General features: G+C 39.4%; 1 protein-coding gene across 1 annotated transcript in view; it reads left to right on the plus strand.

Annotated features, from left to right (window-relative positions):
* Positions 1-20,760, plus strand: part of epb41l4b (erythrocyte membrane protein band 4.1 like 4B) — a 36,339-nt gene that overhangs the window by 1,803 nt on the left and 13,776 nt on the right. Inside the window, exons 2-7 of the mRNA XM_053487556.1 lie at positions 13,044-13,148; positions 13,326-13,368; positions 15,100-15,178; positions 15,786-15,830; positions 16,458-16,510; positions 16,678-16,798. Coding sequence (XP_053343531.1) covers positions 13,044-13,148; positions 13,326-13,368; positions 15,100-15,178; positions 15,786-15,830; positions 16,458-16,510; positions 16,678-16,798 — 446 coding nt within the window. The remainder of the gene's footprint in view (positions 1-13,043; positions 13,149-13,325; positions 13,369-15,099; positions 15,179-15,785; positions 15,831-16,457; positions 16,511-16,677; positions 16,799-20,760) is intronic.

Raw genomic sequence — 20,760 nt, forward strand, 5'->3', positions numbered from 1 at the left:
GGAAGAAACTGATAGAAAATAAAAACAGAAGGAAAAGTTTGGTGTAATAACAAAGGTGGGGAGAGAGGATTAAACAGGAACACAAAACACCAGAAAACATGTGAACATGAAAGAAAATGACGTTAGGCAGAAGTTATTCATACTGTAGGAAGAAGAAAGAAAGATGGGTGTTTTCCAAAGTATCAGTGTTGTTAATTATTTCAGGGGAAAGGAGCACAAATGACAAAAGGTCAACACATGATATTGTAGAAAATGTGCATAGCCACTAAATCCTCATGATTGTTTGCATATTAAAATGTGTTAAATGAAGTAGACTTTTAGAAAAATGTAAAGTTTATTAGCCAAGTCGTCTCTCACCTCCCGGTTCCGGGTTCGATTCCTCCCACTGATCTGTGTGCATGGAGTTTCATGTTCTCCCCGCAAGTTTCCTCCCACAGTCCAAAGACATGCAGATGAGGCTAATTGGCGTTCTTAAATTGCCTGTAGTGTGTGTGTCCTACGATGAATTGGCACCCCATCCATGGTGAAACCTACCTCGTTCCTTAAGTCTCCTGGGATAGGTTTCAGGTCCCCCATGACCCTGTATACGAGATAAAGCGATATAGCCAATGATTGATTAATAAAAGCTGACTTATTCATTGCACGGTAGTTACAAAAAACTAAGAAATGGACAGGATGGAAATGATTACAAGTGGAATAACCTGCCTTCTTACTTGGAAAAGTTGCCAAGAGTTTAAAATAAAGAACAAAGTAGGGGACAAAATGATTGTCAGTGATTGATTAGAGGTTAAATCAATTATCGCTAATTTGGAGCAAACTGTAGGTTTGCACAAATGCAGCTCAGGCAGGTTAAGAATCAACCTGCTTTCACATCTTATATAACAAGCGGCAATGATGTGAGCCGGGGAGTCACATCGGGTGCAGGACAGTCATTAATGTCTTCTCAAGGTTGCTAAATTTGTCATAAATGCCCTTCTAGTAGTGTATCCCTCTGTGTTTGCTCCCTTTCCCAGTACCGTTATTTGACACCTCGGAACCATGACACCACATGGGGATCCTACAAAAGGTCTATACTACACTGTGGGGATCCTTTTAAACATTCTTGTCCTGTGGAGCATTTCGGGAAATGGATTCAAGGATGCTGAATATAGCGCGCTAATATTTTTTCTTTGTTAAATTAGCATTATAGAATGAATGCGTGTTGATGAACAGCTTGGAACATGTTATTTGCATTATTCGACGCTGCTCAGCCCGAAAAAAAAGTTATTATTCGAATTTAAATAAGCAACTACATAAGAGCCTTTGATTGGATAATTACTGCAGTGATTAATATTTTTCAGCTGGCAACATTTTTCTTTAGTGGTGCAGAAGGGTCAAGTTATTGGCTTGCATCAAGTAAAGAAAACAACTAAGGAGAAAAGTGCATTACAAAACCTGGAAGGATCTTCTGAACTGTCAATGTCAAAAAAGACATACAAAAGAAATACTGTTCATATTTTATGATGTCACAGCTATAGTTAATCATGAAACAAAAGAGCATATCCATGTGAACAATGCGACACATTTATTGTATATAATTGAGACTAAACATCTGTTTGGTTTCGAAGAAAACGACTCATTAGTGAGGATTATCTGGAGAAAAGGCTTTAATTTGCTAGGACTTTTAGGCAATGCCAAAAGGTCATGTGGTCTGATGAGAAAAGCTAAGAAGGGCATAAAGCAAACGTACCCATCATGCATTGTGCCCACTGTACAAGCCTCTGGAGGCAGTGTTATGATCTGGGGTTGCTTCAGTTTGTCAGGTCTAGACTCAACTATGTTATGGGGCAACAAAATGAAGTCAGCTGATGACCTGAATGTACTGAATGACCAGGTTATTACATCAATCTATTGATGGCACAGGCACATTTAAAAGCAAGAAAGGCTTATTTTGTGAAAGAGAGGTTCTTTGAGCATGAGGAATCATTTTCATACATTCATTGGCCACAGCAGAGTTCTGACCTTAACTTCGGTTGAAAGTATTATACAGTAGATGTTCTAGAGAAGGCTTTACACAGTGGTTTGAACTCTGGACAGGAATAAGTATTATAGCGTTGCATAAGTTTGTCAAAAGAAGGTCCAATTAAATATTAGTGAGGACCATGCTTTTATTTTTTTTTTGGGGGGGGGTATTATCGTTATTATGTATACTGTGTTATAGATACAGATACATGATCTATTGGTTCTTGCCGTGTGAGTGCTACAGATACTGTGTATCTCATTACATATTTCCATAATGTTGTATATTGTTCACTGTATAACTTCTCTTTTATTTTCAAAAATAACTTGTTGTATTTCAGGGCAGAATGGTGAGATCTTTGCTTCGCCAGGCCCTGACTGAGTTACAGTAGTTAAAAGTCATTATTTATGCCCAGATTGTTTAGGACTACATCTGTATCAGGTGTTTTGGCATGATGCTGGTGGTCATTATTCTCTGGATGCTGCAAAGTCATAAGACGGAGTTGAGCAAGCAAAGGGGTGCAGAGCCCTCTAGGAAGAAAAAAAAAAAAAAAAGGACGCTTATTTGCTGCATTGTCTTGGCAGGAACAGAAATGGCCAGTACAGCTCTATAGCTGCTTAGCATATACAGAAAGGCACTTTTTTTTCATTCTTTAAACATCTGATAATCAGACCATCGTGGAATGTAGAGCAGCAGCAAACGCACTATGAGCTGGAATTAAGGCTGCCTTAGCAAAACTAAAACTAAATCGTTTCAGCTGATCAAATGCCTGATCCACTGCCACCTGCTGCTAGTACTCAGGCAAGTCTTTGGTGCACAGACAGAGGAAGCACTAGATAATCTGCCTCCTTCTGTCTGAAACATGAAACAAACACTTGAGGCAGCAGGATACCCTTGGTTGCCTGTGCCAGGCAACACAATATTGCAACAAAGTTGGGTTTAAAAAATCTTAAACAGCAGATGGGGCAAGTCGTGTGACAATGCAACCCAGAACCTAAATATGGTTGTGTGCCATGCAGTGTGTAATCCAGAATGCATTCATAGAAACTTTCGCTGGTATACTTTTTTGTGGTTAAACTGCAAATATTGTTATATCTGTGTGGGGTCCCCCTTTCATAATGTGGTAAGAACCTTCAGACCAGGTGACCAGGGTCGCTCAGACGATGAGACTAAGTTCGATTACAAGTGTGACATGGTGAAGATCTTTCATGGGCAAGCAATGAGGGGTCACAGTGACACAAGGTGACAGTTTAACGATTGGTATTCGGCAAGAAAACAAATGCACAGAGATACTCCACAAGCCCTGAAGGAAAATTCCCTGGAGGTTCTTCAATTAATATTAGGACCATGGCTACTTGCATATCCATCTGTCTTCTTTTTCACACAGTTGCTTTAGCATTCTGAGCACTCAGGCTCCTGTATCCTGATAATTAGCATGATGCAGAGCACTTTCTTATCCTGCTGTATTTGTATGGCAGGAGAAAATAATGCATTTCAGTTTTACAGTCTTTATTATTACTATTGTTTTTTTAATTATCACCACTTTAATGGCAGTAGTCAATTTACTCATAAAAACTTGTGTACCAGTGATATACTGTAGAATGATATTTCCGACAGACAAAACTTTTAGCAGTCTCATGATCACTGGTTATTGCGGTATTCTTTAACGTTTCTACATTCCGTGTTCAGGAACAGACATGTCCATCAGGAATGAAGTTATGTCGGCCTAGTCATTTCTCATTTTCTTCCTTAGGCAGGCCTTAAACTAGACCTCGGAATTAATCTACAGTACATTCACCGGTCACTCCAGTAGGTTCACCTCGCTAGTACTGGGTTGGACCCCATCTTCAAGGCTGGAAACATTCCTCAGACATCTTGGTCCATATTGACATGATGGCTTCACGCAGTTGCTGCACATCCATAATGCGAATCTGTTGTTCCACCGCTTTCCAAAGGTGATCTACTGGATTGACAGGTGGTTGATTGTGGACGGCGTTGGAGTACAATGAGCTCAAAAAAAAAAAAAAAACGTTTTGGATTTGTGACATGGCGTGTTATGTTGTTGTCATGTTTAGCAACAATACTCAAGTAGGCTGTAGCATTTAAACGTCGCTCAGTTGGTACTAAGGGGCTCAAAAACACTCTCACGTCATTACACCAGCACTGGCCTGAACCGTTGGTACAAGGCAGGATGGATCCTTGCTTTTATGTTGTTTAGGCCCAATTCTGTCTCTACAATCAGAATTTGAGGCTCATTAGACCAGGCATTGTTTTTTTCCAATCTTCTATTATCCAATTTTGGCGATTTCTTGCAAATTATCGCCTCAGTTACATGTTCTCAGCTGACAGGAGTGTCACCTGGTGCGGTCTTCTGCTTCCGCAGCCCATCTGCTTCAGTAGGTAATTTGAGTTACTGTATGACTTTTTATCAGCTCGAACCAGACTGGTCATTTTCCTTTGACCTCTGGCAGCAACGAGGGACAGTATTTTCGCCCAGAGAATTGCTGCTCACTGGATATTTTCTCTTTTTCAGGCCAGTCTGTAAATTCTCTGTAGGTCTCCTAGACATATTTGTAAGTGAGCAGCTTTGTAAATACTCAGACCAGCCTGTCTGAAACCAACAACCTTACCATGTTCAAAGTTGTTCTGATGTTTGGTTGAACTTGGCCATGTCTATATGCCTGAATGCATTGAGTTGCTGCCATGTGATTGGCTGATTTTAAATATTTGCATTAAAGTGCAGTTGTACCTAATGAAGTGGCCAGTTAGTATCTACAACTTACCTGTGACATCTACAGTACAATAGTTATAATAGTATTAATACAAATTGAAGAAGAAAATGGTAATGGTAATGCAGTGTCATATATGGGCATGTAATTGTTGGGAACATGCCTTATTAAAAGCTTGAAGGTCAAATGAGGCTAAAAAGGTAGAGGACAGTAAAACCTCCCACTGAACCTTCTGACACAAACGCTCTAAAGCATGCATGTAACAAGAATTTTTTTGCTTTAACATGACACGATCCTGTTTTATGCAGAAGCATGCACATTAGATATGTAACCTTTATCTGTATAATGTATTGTTATTCGACTGGTGTTGCACTTGTAATTATTTGAGAGATGAAATCGGTGTAGACGCTGCTAATTATTTTTGAATAATGCAAAAGTCCCGTCATCAGTACTGCAAAGCGCCCCTGCCATCTGCTTTCAAACTGACATGTCCTCAACCCAACATGACACATGATAAAGGACACCGATTTATATTCGGCAAAACTCTCTGCCTTTATTTATGTTTCTAATCCCAGCTAAAAATGAAGCTCCATCATGTCACATCCCGCAGAGCAGACATACTGGCAGGTTGTTTGGGCAACACATTACTGAGCTTAATATGTATGCAGTTTATTTCCCCCCAAACAGTTCTGCTGTTCATTCAGTGCTGGGTATAATACATTAGGATTTCAATTCCATCTAACAAATAAGTATCCGATTTGTATTGCAAATAGAAGTTTGTTAGATACTTCAAGACTGGATATCTGAGCATACCTAAGAAAATGCCACAGCGAGAGACTTCACATCTTTGTTACACAATAGTTATAGTTCAATATTTAATGCATCTTTGATGTGGGGATTACTGGAAACATAATACCTTTTTACTTAATAATGGGCTTTTCTGCTTATTTACATAGTGTGTGATGTCGCATTTATAGGACAATAAGCATGCACCTGTCTCGTCTGTAGCTAAATAGGATGCGGCCAAAACTTTTTCACATCAATAAATAAAATAAACAAAAAATAAAAAAAACTTATTAGCGCTTACACAAAAAAAAAAACTCAATTGGACTGGATTGGTTTTGACCAAACTGAGATTAAGCCTTCACTGACTGTACAAAGACACTTTTCATATTAAAACTGTATCATGTTAAAAACCGGTCTGGTCTTCTCAATCTTGTTTAATTAGTGTAGCTGTAGAAAAGCAATATACAGTAGGTTTTAACTGCAGACATTTAACACTTCTAGGAACTATGTGGGGTGTTCGAGTCTGACCAAAATTTTTAATTGTGCAGAATAACAGAGTAAACGCACTCTATTTCTTTATATAATCCCCTGCTACACTAATGCACTCACCACCATCAAGGTATAAAGTTTTCTCAGTAAGCCATGATCAGACTTTCCACTTCATGTTTGGAACACCGGCCTCCCAGGAACTCCTTTAAAGTAGATTATGTGCATACGTGGATGAATAATGGGTATGGTTTGGAGTGAGGTCAACACTGTATGGAATATGTCTCTGGGCCAAATTCCTGTAGTGTGCAAGTGGTGTTTGTCAATAAGGGTGTGCCGATCCCACAGACAAATGGGTCTCTTCCACATGTTTGTGACAAGTTATGTCACTTTTCAAGGATCTGGTATTGCATTTGCTAAATGTTCACAGAAAAGACTGCAATGGGCTCCAAGCCACCTCGGCTGGGGTCCTCAGCTATGGGACCCTTAGTAAAGCATCTGTACCATTTCAAGGTTTTACTGCAGTCTCATTACTGTACTGTGCTTAAGGTCTTCTGTAATGTCAGTGGGTTTTACAACTTCATTCACAATGGCTGCACAAGTCCCGGTTTGACATGAACGCCTCTCGAAAAAAGAGCCTCTTATAAATCCCTTTATATCTCTGAGTGCCTCGATTCAATGTGCTTTGTCAATTTGCTTTTTATCCCCCTATGGCCAGAGATCCACCCTTTGCTCCCAAGAGGCCTTTAAGTGCCCGCAGGGGCTTTGGGGAAACTCCGGCACTTCCCAAAGTGTCCAAATTTCATGTTGCTAATATTTGACAATGCGGTATATTTGAAAAATGTTATCTAACAGCTTAAAGATAGGCTACCACATTACGTTTCCTTAATATGATTGTAAGGTAACCAGAACACTGGCCCATAGCCTATTATATTCTTCTGAAATCTGTCCACACTGTTTAAAGACCAAAGGATCTGTTGATATAGATAATATACTGATAATACACACACATTCTATTTAAATGAATTTATTTTCAGCAAAAGCAGAGTTCCTGCCATAATCATTCATTTAAATGCAGAATTTTGTATTATATTAGGGTCATATTTTGATTTAGTTAAAACCTATAGGCCATAGAAATGTAAGAATTTAAGTCAGTGATAGCTGTCAGCACTAAGAACAATTCCTCTATTTCTTACTGCACAAAGCTTTAATGACTGAAACAGCAACTTATTGACTACTGTGCCTGCTGATTCATGTACCCCGTAACTATTACGGCATATTTTGACTTTTATATTGAGTACTAAAAACTACTAATTAAATCATGCCTTGGGCAATCGTCACACACAAAACTACACCAGTAAGGCCTGGGTTTTGCCTTTTTGCATATTTGTGAATATGGGGAGACTGTACGTGCATGTGATTTGTTCACTAGGCTCATGGCTCTCTCATGGTTGGGGGTCGATTAAAGTCATGTGACTATGATGGAGATTACGATGTATAAGGTAATATCAAGGTTGTTATGGTTATGTCTAATTATGATGAAAGTGATAAAAGAGATTACTCCCAACTTTTGTGGGAATTATGTTAACCTGGAAGGGCTCTAGGGCCGCAAAAGTTATAGGAGTCATACTGCAGGATGAATGAGGCAAACAGAGTATTGGATGCAGGAACACAGGGAATCAGTATAATGTCTGAATACTCAATGATAGATATCAAGTCAAGCAGAAGGAGACTTGAGTTTAGGCGGGAGCATGGCTGGGGTGCTTGTCTCACATGGCTACAGCTGCGCTATAAATGCTCTGTCCTTTCGGTAATGAAGTAAAGCCCCTGTCCAGGCCCAGTTGGACCAACGCATGGCAGGTCTCCCACAAGAGAAGGTAGGGTAAGGTTTAAGCTAGTGTATCAGCAGCATACTTCCAGAAATGCCTCTTTACTTCTGGTTTTCCGACCCAAGCTCATTACTGCATACAGTAAAATCAGAACTCAAAACAGGCATGTGACTAGTGTAGTTTAGTGCCTCCAAGCTGCCAACCTGACACCTAACAGGTTTTCTACAACTATTTATAGTCTTACTTATAAGGTTTATAACATTAGCTGCAAAAGATATATTTACATGGGTAAGGTAATTAATTTTTAGTTTGAGGAACTAGAACAGGAGTTAGGCAGGTTATGGTGGATTTTTTGTTTGGAATCTATTCTAATAGGATTACTAAGATCATTTTGAAGGATGCTATTCACAGCTAATGACAATTTGTGAAAAAGAAAATATTTCAAAGGTGTTTCTTTTATCTCGACTTGGGAGAGCTTCACAAGGAGTGGCGTGAGGCTGGAGTCAGTACCTCAAGAGCCTTCTGGAAATGGGCAACAACTGTTACATTCTAAATATCAAGCTACTCCTGAACCAGAGACAATACCGGAAGTGTCTTGCCTGAGATACGGAAAAAAAAACTGGACTGTTGCCCACTGGTCCAAAGTCCTCTTTCCAGATGAAAGTAAAATTTGCATTTCTTTTGGAAATCAAGCTCCCAGAGTCTGGAGGAAGAATAGAGAGGGACAGAAGTAGTTAAAGCACTTCATGCTTCTGTCCGCTGACGAGCTTTATGGAGATACCAATTTCCTTTTCCTGCAAGACTTCCTTTTCCACCTCCTACCACTGCCTAACTGATGCTGTGCTGACCATGATATTACTGTGCTTGATTGGCCAGCCACTTGCCTGAACTGAACCTCATAGAGAATCTATGGGGTTTACTTAAGAGGTAGATGGAAAACACCCAACCCAACGATACAGGCGAGCTAAAGGCTGCTATCAAAGCAACCTGGTCTTGCAGATCCTGATCCTGTCCCGACCAAGGATTAAGGCCATAAAATGTCATACTTTTCAGAAGCTGGATAGTTCTGTATTGTAAATCCTTTTTTGATTATTCTTATATATTATTTCAACCGTTTTGATTTTCATATGCTGTAGGTCATAATCGTTGAAAAAAGCCTTGATAATATAATATTTAATATTTAATGTTATCAAATAGGTGAGCGGGCAGGCGGCTAAGGCTCTAGGTTATTGATTTGAGGATCAGAGGATCCGGGTTCTAGCCCAGCTGTCACACCCCATACTACCCAGCCACTGTGTGGAGTGCTGGTGCCAAGCACAGTTAGAAAAATGTGAGGGTTGCGTCAAAATGGACGAATTTGTGTGCGGATTGTATGGTCTGCTATGACGACTGTTTGATTGGAGCAGCAGAAGTAAAGCTTATTATATATTATGAAATATTAATAATATTTACTTGATGTAATGAATCTCGATTATGAGAGTTTTACTTTTTGAATTAAATAAAAAAAAAAAAAAAAAACAGTATACACATTTTTGGAGATGCAATGTACTTAAATAAATCTCATGGTCATTATGGGTGAATCAATTCAGCCAGACGGTATTAGTGTTTTTGTAATAACAGAGAAGCTACAGTACATTCCTTTTATGTAGCTTTAATGTCTAGACATTTCAAAAATCATGTTAGAATTAAAAATAAATATGATTTTAAAGGGGGGTGGAATAAGCTTTATGATCTTGTTGTCAGCATCCTTACAGTCTTGTAATGTAATAAAAAGTAAATCACTTTAACAGGTGTTGGGCCCTTTTAAAAGGCATTTTTAAACCAGCTCAGATATGTCAAAGGTCATCACAACCCAGGTTCAGTCACAAAAGACGTGCAGCTACGTAGAGTCTGGTGGGAGTGCAGCCAATCAGGAGAGAGATACTGAGAGAGGATAAATGAATGAGTACAGTTTCTAATACGCTGCATTATTGAAAACATTTAAGCCGATGGAGTTTGGTTGGCACAGCATGATTGGCACTTTAAGAAAGCACAACAGATTTTTTTAACACGAAAAAGATTATGCAAAAATCCTGGAAATGGCTCATGAGCATATCTGTTACGAGTTGCAACACTGCTGTGCCTGTACACAGAATGCTGAGAAGTGTACCAAAACACTCAAACATGAGGAGCAAATTTGAACCAGATAATAAAACATAAAACACCATCGATGTATTCGGTATTTAAACATTTAAATACTTACTCACTTGTCACTCATCTTCATTTTCATACTGCAATTAATAGGACATTTAAAATGATGTAATTTTTAATTAAACATTTTTAAATACACCATGTATTGTTTCCCTTTTAGTAATAATAGTTTACCCTATTAAACGTGCATAAAAGTGCACATTTTTAAAAGCAGCTTGATAATATGTTTTTTGTTTTACATGATGTCTCTTGTTATACTTTTTCTTTAGGGGTTGTATTTTACCATAAAGCAACAATTCTTATAAACCGCGTAGCCATAACATCAAAAGCACTGACGGGTGAAGTGAATAACATTGATTAAGTCCTTATATTGACACCTGTCAAGAGGTGGGATATATTAGGCAGCAAGTTAACAGTCAGTTCTTGAAGGTAATGTGGAAAATTGCTGGAAAAGTGGTCAATTATAAGAATCTGAAAGAGTTTAACAAGGAACATGTTGTGATTGGCTAAAAAGCTGGAGTAGAGCATCTCCAAAATCCCAGGTGTTTGTGGTATGCAGTGGTTAGAACCTACCAAAGGCAGTCCTTGAAAGGACCACCGGTGACCTGGAGACAGAGTCATGGCTGTCCAAGGCTTATTAAAACTCATGGGATGCAAAGGCTGACCCAGAGAGTGAGTCACGTCTTGCTGGGTATGGGGCTGCATCGGCACAGTCTGGATAGACTCCTGTTTACAGTGAAAGCTTCTACAATGAACACTTGATCATCAGGACTGGACCACTGAGCAATGGAAGAAGGCCTGGTTTGATGAACACATTCTCTTTTACAGCCTTTGTAGCTTCAGGATAAACTATGAGAAGAAATCATGCCCGTAATAACTGTGTGTTAATATGCTGCTGAAAACCTTTGGGTCCTGGCATTCACATAAATGTTACTTTGACACATAGCACCCACCAGCGCCCTGCTGCACTGCAAAATCATTTAGGAATGGTTTCAGGAACATGACAAAAATTCATGGTGTAGACTTGGCCTCCAGAATCCTCAGATCTCACTCTCTTTGAGCATCTGTGGGATGTGCTGGATTATCATGTCTGATCCATGAATCTCTGTCTGATCTCTTGCAACATACGGTCCTTAAAGGATCTGCCGCTAACACCTTGGTTCTAGATACCACAGCACACCTTCAGAGGTTTAGTGGAGTCCAGACTTAGATGGTTCAGAGTTGTTTTGATGACGCAAGATATTACACCTACGCAATATTAGGCAGGTGCTTGTATTGTTATTGCTCATCAGTAGGTTCACCAATTTGTTTGTAGTGTTTACTGTAGTAACTTGTGAAATAATTTAGGAAATAAATGAATATACAGTGCTATAAGATTGTGATCAATTTGTCGGCCAACCCTAACCAGAACCATTGGGCTAGCCCTTTCATTTAGCCCATAGTTCTATGCATGCAAAACAAATCTTTTCCCTTCAACCAGAGCTTTATTGTAGCTGGCTAGCTTTACAGTAGCTAACTAGCTTACTTAAACTTTGGGTGACTAGGTCGTTGTGTTGGCCACACCTCAGTATTAGTGATGCACAAACAAGGCTGCTGGGTCAAGCACTCACAGCTTAAAGTAGACATTATGGTGGGAGGTTTTGTGTTTTTATCAGGTGCTCACAGTGACTCATAATGTACGAATATGTACAATAAATTTTTTATGATAATAATAATAATAATAATATATATATATATATATATATATATATATATATATATATATATATATATATATATATATATATATTGTAATTGAGTCTATAATTGGGGTACGTCCCAGACTGTTTACAATCATACTAAATAGTATACCACTACTTCCATGTACAGTATAATGTAATAAGACTGTGATTTATACTGCTTAATGGACACTATTGACATGGATACGATTGACATTTACATACAGTAAGACTTACATTTTCAGATGTAATGCATGCAGTCTGATCATGGCTCCAGCATACTAAGCATACTGAACTTTCTACCTTGACTTTCAATTTTAATTGCTATTCTAAACAATCAAAAGCCCTGGTTTAACTTGAAAAACCCATTATACTTACATTACGTGTTGGAGCCATTGTTTTTTGTTTGTTTGTTTTTGCATCCATCCATCCATCTGTGTAACTCGTCCGTGCGAAATTCTCACGAGTACTACTATTTATAGGATTATTAGGGCCCAAGCACTATTACTACCATTGGAGCTCATTAAGATGGACAATTTTCACTATGCATGTCATGGACTCTACTCAACAGGAAGCCAGTTAATTTGGGTTGTTTACCAGCATCCGGGACTTTTTGGAGATCTTAACAGGTTTAAAAAAAAAACATACTGATTGCATAATGTTCCTGGGTGGGAATCTTGCAGATTCTTTGGGCTTTTGGAGGTCTTAACATGTTTTTAAAAAACTGATCATAAATAAGATGATCCTTAAACTTGGCTTATTCCATACATCAGTAAGGTGGGTCATGGTCTGTTCCAGGATTTATTAGATTACATTTATGGTTTGATCATACACAGATGCCATGAAAAGGCAATTTAATTAAATGAACGAGCTAAAAAGGAGGACCTTTTGTGAGCTCAGCTCGTATTTTTCTCCCCGTGTCATGTATTTAATTAACAAATAATGAGCAATAAGAATCAATCCTAATTAAATGAGTTTTTAAGTCCAATCTAAATCTCAGTTTTTGATCGGTGATTGATTTTCCTCCAATTTCTTGTTTAAATTGCATCCTTATAGTGCAACTTTGATTCATTACTGCGGATAACAAACTCCCTGTCATATTTTTCCTGCTTTGGTTCATTTGAATCCTGCCTCATTTGTTCTCCTTTGAATGGTGCGTCAGGAAGGTGCCATCATGCAGTCATGTAAATGTTTGTGGCTTATGCAAGCAGGTTATTCCAGACCCCACAAAAGCCTGCTGAACATTTTAAAAGCAGTGTCGCACTCCAGATTTATGCTTAGCTTTCTGTGATTTTGTTTGTGACAGAAACATGCAAAGGGACAGGACCTGTTTGATCAAATCATGTATCATTTGGACCTTGTTGAGGCTGATTATTTTGGACTGCAGTTCATGGATCCGGAGCAGGTTGTGGTAAGTGCTATTCTATATTAGGCTTGTGTGTGAGTGTGAAAGAGAAGGAGGAACTGAACTTGAGTCTAAAAGTGTGTGTGTGTGTGTGTGATGGAGCCGCCGCACATCAATCAGAGCAACAGCAATTTACTTTCCCGCTGCAATCGTGCTAAACCTCTCTTTCTCTCTCTCCTTTAGCACTGGCTGGATGCCGCCAAACCCATAAAAAAGCAGATTACATGTAAGTTCTTACACACACACACACACACACACACACACACACACAAACACACAAAGGTATAATAAAGTTGAACCGTTGGGTCATAGCAGGTGTCTGATGTCCTTTTGCTTGTTATCTTTGGTTGCCATGGTGATGTGTTATGAGTGGGTGTAAGAGTGTTTACTCTGTGGATGGGGCAGAAGCCAGTCCTATTAGCCCATGCAAAGACACACCCACTGCTGGTAGCTGGTGAGAAATTGAAATGACTGGCACGTAAATCACAATTTATATTTATAGCAATAAATCAAGCCTGTGTACCTTTTAAAATCGCCATTTCAGAAAGGGACAAATCATTGGGCTGCATCAAGCAAAGAAAACAACTAAGGAGATTTAAAATGACCAGAACTGAGTTAATAACACACAACCCAAGACGATATCAAAACCTCTATCGAAGTATAAAGCTGAATTGTCAAAGTCATGAATGGAGATCACGTAAACAATTCAAGTTATATAGTTTTAAAAAAATCAACAGTAAAAACCATAGCAATGTTGTAATAGTGAAAGTGAGAGCATTTCCACACACACAATGTGATGGGAATTTACAGGATTGGGACTAAACAGTTGTGTGGCCATAAGAAAACCACTTGCTAGTGATCAGGACTAATCAGGGAGGAAAAAGGGGGGTTTCATGTTCAAGGACGAATAAAGATTTGACTTTGGAAAAATGGAAAAAGATCTAATGAGTGCTCTAATGTACTCTAATGAGTTCAGATTGACCCTATGCCAGAGCAAAGTGCGCGTCAGGGTAAGAGGGGAAGCACATGAAGTGAAGCACCCATCATGCATAGTGGCCAAGGTACAAGCCTGTGGAGGCCGTGTTATGATCTGGTGTTGCTTCAGTTGGTCAGGTCTAGACTCTGCAACATTATGTGATCGAGTGGTTCTGGGGGATGAGGAATCATTTTCACACATAAACTGGCCACCAAACTGTGTGCTGTAAACAAAGTTAAGGGTGAACAAATGAACTCTTGGAGTGTGTGATGTTTTTTTATTTTTGCCAAACAGTGTACATGCCTAACGTGTGCGAGAGTGCGTGTAAAAAAAACTTCGCAGTATCATCTGAAATTAGTAATCTAAAGCTTTAAACATTACCTATGGAACATGCACTCTCGCTGTCCATCAAGGTAAAATGAGAAGGTCGGTTCCATTACTCACCAGGTCTCAGGTTATAATAATGATTGACATATTGAGCATTTTTACTGATTTGTTTAATGACTACATGCAAGATGCCCTGGGCTATGCATGCGATTTACACATATTCCTTTGATCACTTCTCTGTTGTTCTTTAAGGTTTGCAAGTCATTTACTTATTAACATTTGGGGGGAAAAAATCTAAACATCTTTTCAACATCTCACATCAAGAAATTGCTGTTTGCCTTTTTACATTTTTACACACTTCTCTTTTATACCGGCTTCAGATTGCTCTTGAGTCATACTGAAAATGTCAGCGGACTGACGTGTCTCTATGACAACTTAGTGTGGCCTTGGGTTTTTATTTTTTTATTTATTTATTAAATTTTTTTTTTTTTACTTTTCAGTATACAAATGGTTTTCTGTTGCATGTCGCATGTCTACACTGTGTTCGTTCACTAATAAGCCACGTTTTTTTTTCCACTTCTGGTTACCTTTTCCTCTCTCTCTCTCCCCCTCTCTCTCTCTCTCTCTCTCTCTCTCTCTCTCTCTCTCTTTCAGACGGCCCTCCATACAGGCTGTTTTTCAGGGTGAAGTTCTACTCCTCTGAGCCCAATAACCTTCATGAGGAGTTCACGAGGTAAAAAGTAGAGCAGGACAGATTTAACACAGTACAGTACGCTGTGTTAGTTGTAGAAAAACCTATCTATTTGAATATTTCCTGTGTGTGTTAAAGCTTGGATATATACAGTACTGTTCAAATGTCTAGACCCCACCTTATTTCTTCAGATTTTGCTTCCAAAGAGCTAGACGTCTGTATTTTTAATCTAGCCTTGAGGAATAGTTCTCCAGGGCTCCGGAATTACTTCTTTTTTTTTTTTTTTTTTTTTGCCTTTCATTTTTTGGCCAGTTTCTGTACCTGACTAGTTTCAGAGGAATGTTTTTTTTTTTATCAGTGACCTATGAATCATACAAGCATAAAAACCCTCTAACTTAAGGCATGAACCAGTGAGAACCAGGTGCGGATGATGCCAGATGATCAGGCCGGTGATTAGTGTACTGGTGATGCTGAATGCTTGGAACAGACGAGAGGGGAAATGAGGTTGCTGCTGAGGTTGTTACAGTACATAAACCAAAAAATCTGCAGCTATTCCTATGTATGATCGCACTGTTAATCAAGGACAATAACCAGTAAGAAAAATGAAGTGAAAATTCTGTGATCTTCTAACTGACTGAATTTTTCATAGGTACCTTTTCGTGCTGCAGCTCAGACAAGACATTCTGTCTGGCAAGTAAGAACTGCTTTCACACACTATAGTAATAACTCTTCTGCACTGTGTTTTGTAGTCTCTTCTCCTTATGTAACCATCAATGATATTTAACGCTTAAGTGTGATGTTAAATCTGGGAAGTGTGATTGAGGTTGTGGCAGTGGGATAGCGATAAGCGACTTCCTATTCATGCAAATTTCCACAGAGTGGTGGTGAAAGTGCGATAGGGAATAACTGATTGTTTACACTATCATGTAAGAATACAGACGCACACGTACAAGGTCTTGCTTTCTGCTACAGTCCAGTACCAGCTCAGTTTCAGTGTCTTAATGTGGGTCTGATCCCCTGGGAGCTGCTCTGCTCTTTTAATAAAAGGAACTGTGATGAGAACCAACACTAGTTTCTAATTTAAGAACATCGACACACTTTCCCACACATGGGATACACTCTTTCTTATAACTTATTCTTTCTCCAGCGGCATCTCTTGTCTCACATACATACAGAGAGAGAGAGATACTGTACGTCTACTGGGTCTTTATCAGCCACTCTCTTGGCCTCTTATACTTGCCTTATGTTTATAAAGTCTGGTTTAATAAAACGTTAACAAGCCATTTGATGCATCAATAAGCCTTTCCTTTTCCCTGAGCAGATTAAAGTGTCCATATGATGTATCTGTGGATCTTGGGGCTTATTGCCTACAGAGTGAGTCCTTATATGTGTGTTAGTGTGTGTATATGTACATGTATTTGGGTGTGGGTATTAGGTGTCTACAATTTATTTTTATTTTTTTTCTTGCATTGGTGTATTTACAATATAGTGTGTGCTGTTGTTCCAACCTCTCCGTCCTGTGTGTGCCCCGTCTTGTGCAGGTGAGTTGGGAGATTGCGACCCATTGGAACACACTCCTCTGTTGGTGTCAGAGTTTCGGTTCTCACCCAACCAGACGGAGATCATGGAGGCGGACATTTACCGCAAATGGGCCGAGTGCAGGTGAGCTAAGAAGTCTACCTTGTGGGACTCTCTGTCAGCCACTGGGTTATCATTAGAGCTCTGAAAGATGTCTGAATGACTTGTGTGTTTGTCTTGGGCTGTGTGTGGGTGAGTGTCCCTGGCACTGATTTAAGCGTGGCACAGTCATTCACACAGCGTCAGATTAAAACCTCCTTATTGACCCAGTGGTAATCCTGCTGACAGAAACGAGCCAAAAAGATTTCCCTAAAGAGATTTTCCGTGGAGTTTTGATTACACCGCTGAAACGCGTACTGTTCAGCCGCCTCTGACGTGATTACAAGTTTAATCTCTCTCATTGCATATATGTATGTGTATATACAGTACTGTGCAAAGGTTGTAGGCAGGTGTGAAGGAACGCTGTAAAGTAAGACTGCTTTCAAATATACATATTTAAATTGTTTATGATTTTGAAGAACAAACGAAAGAAAAAACCTAAATCGAATCAATATTTGGTGCATCGGTTCTTACGCTTGCATAAAATCAGGGAATGTGTAGGATCAGAGTCAGGTGTATGAATAACCAGTTGTATAAGTTGAAATACAGTCATTTAAGTGAAACAGAAACAGCTGTGTAAGAAGCTTAAAACCGAGGGAAAGGAACAGCCAAACTCTGCTACTAAGGTGAGGTTGTGGGACGTCAGTTTCAAGACTGAACACAGCAACAAAATACAAGGTAGTTCTACTGCATCAGCAAGGTCTCTTCCAGCCAACGATTTTAAAGCAGGCTGGGGTTTCAAGATTCAAGTACAAAGAAACAGTAGATGAACATGCAACAGATGAAGGAAGCATCAGATGATGTCCAACAGTGAAAGAAACTTACGAAAACCAATGAGACCCAGGTACACCCTAAATCCATCTAAAACTACCTAAACCTATCTACCTATCTAAGGCTACTTAAACCCAGGTATCCTTAAAGACCAAGGTACGCCCGAGAATTCTGGTCAAAATACATTATGGAAAAGTTGCTGCCCAAAGGTCTGTTATGTGGAAACAAGGTACGAGCGACTCAACTATAGATGAAAACATACTGTAGGAACCTAGGTACTGAAAAATGGCGGCAGGTGCTCTGGGCTGAGTAAAAATTGTGAAAAAATTTGGCTGTAACGGGTCGTTACCGTAAGGCTGTAGAGCGGTACAATTAGAAACGTCTGCAGGCAACCGTGAAGCATTGTGGAGGTTCCCTGCAAGTTTGGGTCTGCATTCTGCAACTTGTCCATGAGGCGTCTCATAGGAGCCAAATGCATTCTGCGGAAAGTTGCAGCAGGTTAACGACCCCGAACAATACAGCCAATTTCCTTAAGAACTATTTCAGTGTAGAGAAGAACAAGGAGTCCTGGAAGTGGTGGTTTGGACCCCACAGAGCCATGATCTCAGGAGTCTGTCCGGGATAACATAAAAGGGACAGAAAGATTTGAGGCACCCTACTTACATCCACAAAGCATTTTTCACACCTGCCTAAGTCCTATACACAGTACACAGTACACACACACACTTTATATATTGGAAAATAAACACACTTGTGGTGAAAAGACTTGTGGTGTCTGGCATCAGGACATTGGTAGTGGACCCTATAGATGCAATGGATTGAGGGGTGGGGACATCTTTGGATCAGTATTTGATGCTTTGACTTTGACTCGTTTAAGGCTTCTCATAGAGATGCTCGATCAGATTGAGGATCTGGAGTGTTTGGATCGTCAGCTTTGGGCTCATTGCCTGCCAGGGCTCCTTGCAGGTTGTGATGCACTGGGTTTTCTGGTATCTTTCTATGATGGACAACATTGACTCTTTTATGGTGAATTGTGCTACATTGGCTTTTTTGTGGGATGGAACTGGATGGGCAAGCTTTCGGTCCCCACAAACATGGGTGATCTTGGGTACCCATGGTCTTTTTACCAGTGTGAGACTTGTGTATAGTTATTAGTGCCAGACAGACTGGATTAAGTATTTCAGAAACTCAAACTGCTGATGAGCTGGGATTTACCACACATCGCAGTCTCAAGCATTTACACAGGATGGTGTGGGGGGAGGCAAAAAACATCCAGTGAGTGGCACTTCTGCTGGCAGAAACACTTTGTTGATTGGAGTAGTCAGTAGAGGAGACGGGCCAGACTGGTTTGAGCTGACGGTAAGGCTATGATCGCTCGAATAATCACTCTTTACAGTAAATTGTGAAAAAAAAAAAAACTTTTCAGAATGCACAACACCACCGATCCATGGGGCGGACAGAGTAGAACATACGACTGTTATTAGTGGCCATATGCATCTTAAGGCACTTTCAAACTAGGTCTGTGATCTTGACCAAAATGACTTCCCTGGTCATGCGGAGCCAACTAGAGCAGCAAGAGCAACTTACTAATGTAAGTATGTTAGATTCATGTATGACTGTTAAACTTATGCCAGAGTACACTTGCAAGAAAATACAATTTCAAACTCTAGCAGAAAAACTGTGAAAATTGAGAATAACGTTGTGTACCTAACTTTTTTTTTTTTAAAGCAGAGCCTCTGTTTCACTGAATAATCCACGACTTTTCATGAATATGTAAGACCTATTGCCGCCTGCCTCATCAGGTTTCCACAGGACTTCTATTGATGTCTTAGCTGTTCACACCTATACACAGAGTTCACTGAGGTCAGGGAGAGAAACAAAAAACAAAGCATAGTTTCTGAAACATTCATTGAATTGCAATTCTTAGGAGCACTAAAATAAAAATAAAAAAACTGCAAAAATATGGTATGGTTTATTATGATTGAAATAAAGCTGCTCTCATTGGCGTGCAGTTTTTTTTTTGGCCTTGCAAAAGACCGCGTTTATATAGCGATTATATATTAGTTTAATTTCTGGGGTACTATTATTGATTTTCATTGATAAATCTGCTGATATTGGTGCGCGCATTTATCCAAGTTTTTTAATAAAAAGCCGCCTTTTGCAAAGTGAAAGCACACACCCAGGGTTTACAAGCTTCTTTTACATTTGCACAGAGAGAAGATGTATTCACAAACACATTATGGGCGTTCACAGACAACATGCATTGTGCGCTCTTTATGACCGAAATAAAGCTTTTCATATCAGCGCGCGCTTTTATCTCCCCTTTGATCAGGACGCTGCCTCTTGCAAAGTGAAAGCACGGGCCGATGTAAGCAGTCATAATGTACTCAGATCACAAAAAGGACACGGGCATGCACTAGCACACCACTCCATCAAAAAAACAAAAAAATGCAGAAATGATAAGTTTTAGCATTTACTTACATAAAGAGTCTCCATCGCGTGGGACATACTTTTGTGTTTGTTTGTTTTTTTTTTAACATTGATTTAATAACAAACATTTATCAGGCAATACACTTTTTGGTAAGGAAATCATCTACCATTTGTTTACATATTTTCTAAAAACACATTTACAAAGCGGAAAAAAAATGATAGGCATCGTTGACAATGCCCGCGACCCCTAAGGGTTAATGACCTTATGACCTTCTATCCAAAAAGCACATTAGTAACCTCATAGACCAAAAAGGAGTTCAGGATTTTCAATTCTCATACTGCGATACTTCTCAGTTTCTGCACTTTTTTGGCAAAACCCACATTTCATACAGAGTCATCAACACCACAACCAGCCGGAGGGCAGACAGGAAACAACTCTGTGAATTTGGAAAAAATTTGGTTATCTTAAAATCCTATTGCATTTGATGTATTTTTACTGAAAACAATTATTTGAAATGATTTCTTCACTCGCGTCATAAAAGCATGAGCTTTTGAGTGAGTAATGAGACAGTGAGTCATGCACCATCACAGCGTTGCACTAAATGGCGATCCACCATGAAAGTACCTTACAGTTTTACACTCTAGAGACCTCGAGCTGTTGTGCTGTTAAATGTCCTCATGCAAAGGTTTTGATCTGCGAAGCACAAGGCCGAGTCAAAAATGATCTGCACGAATTTTTCATTAAC

This window comes from Clarias gariepinus, chromosome 26 (assembly GCF_024256425.1).
Source record: "Clarias gariepinus isolate MV-2021 ecotype Netherlands chromosome 26, CGAR_prim_01v2, whole genome shotgun sequence".
Lineage (NCBI taxonomy): Eukaryota > Metazoa > Chordata > Actinopteri > Siluriformes > Clariidae > Clarias > Clarias gariepinus.